The sequence below is a fragment of the Salvelinus sp. IW2-2015 genome, linkage group LG2 (genome assembly GCF_002910315.2).
Source record: "Salvelinus sp. IW2-2015 linkage group LG2, ASM291031v2, whole genome shotgun sequence".
In the NCBI taxonomy this organism is placed as follows: Eukaryota; Metazoa; Chordata; class Actinopteri; order Salmoniformes; family Salmonidae; genus Salvelinus; species Salvelinus sp. IW2-2015.
The window spans coordinates 34,027,197-34,033,196 of record NC_036839.1 but is presented as its reverse complement, the minus strand read 5'-3'; the positions used below and the strand labels follow the sequence as shown (position 1 = coordinate 34,033,196).

Here is a 6,000-nt window from a genome sequence, read left to right as displayed (position 1 = left end):
GCTCGATAACGTGTGTGTGCGGCGCTTTAACGTGTGTGTGCGGCTTACGTGTGGTGTGCGCCTATTCAAGCGTCATAGTGTTGCGCCGGGCTTAAAACGTGTGTGTGCGCTGCGGGCTCGCACGTGTGTGTGCTCAGCATTGCGCGCGCGTCACGCGTGTGGTGTGTGCTGCCCAGCCATCGCAGTCTAAACGGCTGTGTGGCTGGGGTAGCCGCGCTCAATCGCGTGTGTGTCGGGTGTGGCGCACAGCCCGGGCTTTGGCCTCAGTGTGTTAGAGAATTTAAAATGTTCAAAAAACACTCAAAAAAAAGTAGAAAAAACCGCCGCTGTGTGGGCTTGCTTGAGGGCGCTCAAGCGGGCCGTGTGGTGTGACGATCGCGCACCGCGCGTTAATTGAGCGCCCGCGTGTGTGTGCGTGCGCGCGCTCAGAACCGGCGTCGCTAGATGCCTGGCGTACCAGCTTGCGCGGCGCAACGCCTATCGTAATAAGGCGCGTCGGTGCGTAGATCGTGCCGATGCGCCGCTGTACATGCAGACCGGTGGCTCCAGTGCGCTCGCAGTACGTTACCGCCGCTCAACGCGTGTTGTTTGTGTGCGTGCGTGCGCTCAAGCGCGTGTGATCGCCTGTGCGTGCGTGCGCTCAAGTGTGTGTGCGCTGTGTTAAAGCCTCTAATAATGAATGATTAAATAGCTGCCATGTTGGCTTGTCCTTTGTAGTGAGTCATTGAAAGCTGGATGGCTCCTGCAAGGCCTGTACTAGACCACCCTGTAGTGATGGATGACTCTGAATGCAGTCAGATCTAATTGACACGACTGAATTAATGTAGTCTGTTAGTCAACGCTGGGATTGGAATGAATAAACCTGAGTTTAAAGTAAGTTTTGATGTGAATGGATAGCACTGTGGGAGATGAATTAGGCCTAGTACATGATGTCCCACTTGGATTTGATTAACCTGATTTTAATATGGAGTTTAACGTGTGTGTGCGCGCTTAACGTGTGTGTGCGCGCTTAACGTGTGTGTGCGCGCTTAACGTGTGTGTGCGCGCTTAACGTGTGTGTGCGCGCCTAACGTGTGTGTGTGTGCGCGCGCTCAACGCGTGTGTGTGTGTGTGCGCGCGCTCAACGCGTGTGTGTGTGTGCGCGCGCTCAACGCGTGTGTGTGTGTGCGCGCGCTCAACGCGTGTGTGTGTGTGCGCGCGCTCAACGCGTGTGTGTGCGTGCGCGCGCTCAACGCGTGTGTGTGCGTGCGCGCGCTCAACGCGTGTGTGTGCGTGCGCGCGCTCAACGCGTGTGTGTGTGCGTGCGCGCGCTCAACGCGTGTGTGCGTGCGTGCGCTCAACGCGTGTGTGTGTGTGTGCGTGCGTGCGCTCAACGCGTGTGTGTGCGTGCGTGCGCTCAACGTGTGTGTGCGCTGTGTTAAAGCCTCTAATAATGAATGATTAAATAGCTGCCATGTTGGCTTGTCCTTTGTAGTGAGTCATTGAAAGCTGGATGGCTCCTGCAAGGCCTGTACTAGACCACCCTGTAGTGATGGATGACTCTGAATGCAGTCAGATCTAATTGACACGACTGAATTAATGTAGTCTGTTAGTCAACGCTGGGATTGGAATGAATAAACCTGAGTTTAAAGTAAGTTTTGATGTGAATGGATAGCACTGTGGGAGATGAATTAGGCCTAGTACATGATGTCCCACTTGGATTTGATTAACCTGATTTTAATATGGAGTAACATTACTCATTCACAATTTAAAATGGTTTAAAGGAAAATTCTGACATATTTTAAATGTTTCATGCAAGATTCCTTTGAATATGAAAAGCCAAATCGTATATCAAAGGAGTTGAAATACTGCAGGGGTGAGGAAAGATCATTTATGACTTCTCACGTCTACTTTGTATGAAGTCTTTCAGTATTCACATTCTTACACATTGTGTTCACAGGAGTCACATGAATGACATGAATTGAGACACCTGAATGACTGTGTATGATTGTTACGTTTCTGATTGTCTGCATAACCAGAATGACTTATAGTTACTCCGTTGAGGTTTTCAGTCACCTGAATGACACTTCTCTTTTTTGGTACTGTGTGTGTCACCCATATGGCAGCTATCATATTTTGGGTTGTGCAGTAGTGTGCATAACCTGACCAACCGCAGGCTTTCTAACACAGGATGTTTTACGATGGCGCTCTGCACCTGGCTCCTAAATGTCGTTGGAAACGGGTAGCGGAGCTGACGGAAGGTGGATTCTGACAGGGCTGCCCCCCCTCCCCACCACCTCTTTCTCCACTCTCCCAGGGTGACAGTTGGATTTACAGCCCATTCAGGTTGTTAGAGAGAACGTTGAGGGTATTACACAGGGAACACGTTTGTATTTGTGGTAGTACTTGGAAAKGTACATTTCTTATTTTTATTAGTCTGACATATGAATTTGGTGTTAGTGTTGGTCTGAATAGTAGGCTAGTTGAATTTAGGAATGTGTGCCATTACAAACTGGTGTTAGTGTTACTGTGCAGTATATAGGATGTGGTTTTGGTGCAAGGCTGCTCTGGCAGTACTGTTCTCTGTCTCTGATTGATCCCCCTCTCCTCTGTTTCCTCAGAACGCTGAGGTGTCTGTCTTCGAGGTCAACATCCGCTTCATTGGAGGACTGCTTGCCGCCTATTACCTCTCAGGACAGGAGGTAACTATTCACCTGGGATTAGTTTACACTGTGTGTGTGTGTGTGTGTCTGCAAAGGGGGGAGTCTTTGCTGTGTGTGTGTCAATTGTGGGAGATGGGGGAGGGTTTACTTTGTGTGTGTGTGTGTGGGGTTATTTGACAGGCTGTTGATGAAGCACCAGACTTTGTTCAGCTGAACAGAATGCAAAAGAGGTATAGAAGCAGAGGCAGGGGAGAGCAAAATGAAAAATAGGCTCAGATTAGGAACGCAAAGGGAGTGAAAGCAAGGAGAGAGGAAGAGAAAGGGGGATAGAGTGATCACAGCTTCGTCTTTCATTAGCCATCTGGGGAGTGATGGAGGCTCACAGGTTAGAGATGGTCGCCTGGGAAATAACACTTCAGGTGCACCATGTTAATGAACACACACACCTCCCAACATTCTTATCTGCCCTCTAGCTCTAATGAAAATGACCACAAATCCTCCTCCTGTCCCCCCCTCTCGCTCTCTCCCCCTCTTTTTCCCCTCTCTTTCTGTCTCTCTCCCCTGCGGTATCAGTCATCCCCCTCTCCCTGCTCCTATTAGAGGAATGCGAGTGGTGGAATTGAGCTCCAGCCATGCGTTTCGGCCTCTCTGCCGGCCCCACGCTCCTCGTCTAACAGGAGCAGATCTCTGGCCGCGCTCCATGCTCCCTCTTAATGCTCATCTCTCCTCCCCTCCTTTCCTTCACTCGCTTGCTTAACTTCCACTGTCCTCTTCTCATTCACTCTCTGACGTTACTCTCACCTCTGCCTCTTTTCCCCTCTGAATAAATGGTGATAATTCTGCAGAGGCTGGAGGAGTGGTGTGGTAGGGAATCAGAGAGATGTTGAGACTGGGTGTGGTAGGGAATCAGAGAGATGTTGAGACTGGGTGTGGTAGGGAATCAGAGAGATGTTGAGGCTGGGGTGTGGTAGGGAATCAGAGAGATGTTGAGGCTGGGTGTGGTAGGGAATCAGAGAGATGTTGAGGCTGGGTGTGGTAGGAATCAGAGAGATGTTGAGGCTGGGTGTGGTAGGGAATCGGAGAGATGTTGAGGCTGGGTGTGGTAGGGGAATCAGGAGAGATGTTTGAGGCTGGGTGTGGTCGGGAATCGGAGAGATGTTGAGGCTGGGTGTGGTAGGGAATCCAGAGATGTTGAGGCTGGAGGAGTGGTGTGGTTGGGAGGGGTGATATCGTTCGTCCCATTGGGTTATAGCTCTTTGTGAGTCCTTTATTCCATGTGTGCATGCCAGAGAACTAGCCCTGCCATGCAGTGATGGATGATGTTTACTCCTCTGCTCTCCCCCTCTCCTCTTCTTTCCCTTCTCTTCCTCCATTCTGCCAATTTCATCACTTTATTTTTTTCTATCACAAACTCCTTCACACTGCCCCTCTCCTTTCTCTCCTGAAAGGTGCTTGGTCCTCTGTGATATGTAGTTTAGGTGAAAGGTGCTAGCGCCTCTGGTAGGGCTGGGCAATATTGAATGAATTTCATTTTATAGAATATATGTTTTGGTGCGATATTCGAAATGCCTGTATCGCAAGAACAGTTTATTGTATTTTTTCATGGCCATTTACAGTGGTTCTTCCTTTAAAAGTTGCGTCGTACTGCAGCACAGCATGCGGGCTGCCGCAAAATTCTATGGCACGTTATTTAAGTGTCAGCCATTGTTGCCATTAATGGTAGTTAGTGCTAGTTTGCCCACCAGAGGGCATCTTTGAGAAGCTAAGTTATTGAAATGACATGAAGCTGTAGGCCTAAGTCAAAGGGAGCCTTGAATAGAACAGACTATGTGGGATTGATTTTTAGAAATGTAGCTTAATTAATTTAAATACAGTTTTTTTCTATTCCAAGAAAAATGTAAATGTATTTCTTACTGTAGCTGTGGTACTGTAGGCCTAAGGGTTTCCGTTAGGAAGATATGGCACTGGACAACGTGTTTCTATTCCAAGAAAACAAAAATGCATTTGTTACTGTAGCTGCTTTAGCGTAACTTACTTATTGGCATAAAGGCCTGCTTAAATATACAGTACATCAATCACTCATTCATTTGTGCATGTCATCAGACAGCATACAAGTCATCCATGTCTTTAATTACAGTCAAGCATTTTAGTTATAAACTAAATAACAAAGGGAGCCTTGATTTTAATTTTACAATCACGGCTAAAGCGATTTTAATTCAGGGTTTCAGATAGGAAAAGATGGTGCTGTACAACGTGACCGGTCGGGTGTAGGCCTAGGCTACTAAGTGGCTGCGAGTGAAGAGCAAATGAACCCTTACATTTCCACATAAAAATCTGATTTATAAAGACCAGTCCCCATGCTCTGTCATTCAGTGATATTTATTCCCACCATCTGCATTTTGAAAGAGTATTCTTATCATTATTTTATTAACGAAAGCATAAATATGTTGATGAGCAAATACGGTACAATATATGCTTGATCCAACATTTTGCGGTTGCATGAGTTTTAGAGTTAGAAATGTACAACTTTAGAGTACTTAATACATTGCAAGTTGGGGCGATTTTTTTTCACACCTACAGTAGCCGAGCTATTAGACTATCCTTTTATAAAGGTTGATGTCTATTGTCTTGCTAATAGCCCATGGGAACGTTGTTTGCCTGCTACGCTTGTGAAAAACAAAATGCCTCCAGCTGTCCATCACTACTGTAAATAAAAACACAGCATCTACAGTGCTACAAATATATTATTGAATTCGATAAAAAAAWTCAAACGCACATCATTTTCCATTTTATACTAACAAGTGGTTGCCATGGTGAATAATCCAATAATAATTGGTATGGCACGGCTCTCGGAACTCATTAAGAGGTGGCTTCTGAATGAAAATACTTGCAGATCAATAAAATGGCCCTGTAGATCTAATTAAGGATTCTAAATTAATATCTAAGGGGCATTTTTCGTTAGGGCAAATCTGGTCTGTGATATTGATTTAGAAATGTTAAACCTTACAGAGAATATAGGGGATTTTATATAATTACAATGCTCCCCCTCCCCTCCTTCTTAGCAAGTGTATTGTCCTGCTTATAGTCCATCATGGGTGGATGGCTTCTTTTGTATTCCAATGTATTGAATGAATGTATTAATTAGTACCATTCTCAGAGTGGAAACGTTGTTTGCAGAGTTCACAATCTCATTTTCCTCTGGTGGTTACAGTCCTAACCCTGGAACGGGTAGCTGGCTTGATGAGAACTATGTCAATTTTGTCTGTTTTCTTTGGTCGCAATGWCATTTTTATTTTATTTTTTATAAATAGCTCATTTTTGAATGGTAACTGTGTTAAGGGGGGAGTTTGGGGTGGGG

General features: G+C 46.2%; 1 protein-coding gene across 2 annotated transcripts in view; it reads left to right on the top strand.

The window, feature by feature from the left end:
• The window catches only part of LOC111978806 (mannosyl-oligosaccharide 1,2-alpha-mannosidase IB), a 133,107-nt gene that overhangs the window by 82,504 nt on the left and 44,603 nt on the right, over window positions 1-6,000 (top strand). For both annotated transcript variants that reach the window (XM_024009060.2, XM_024009069.3), the window contains exon 7: window positions 2,601-2,681. In XM_024009060.2, the coding sequence (XP_023864828.1) occupies window positions 2,601-2,681 (81 nt within the window). The remainder of the gene's footprint in view (window positions 1-2,600; window positions 2,682-6,000) is intronic.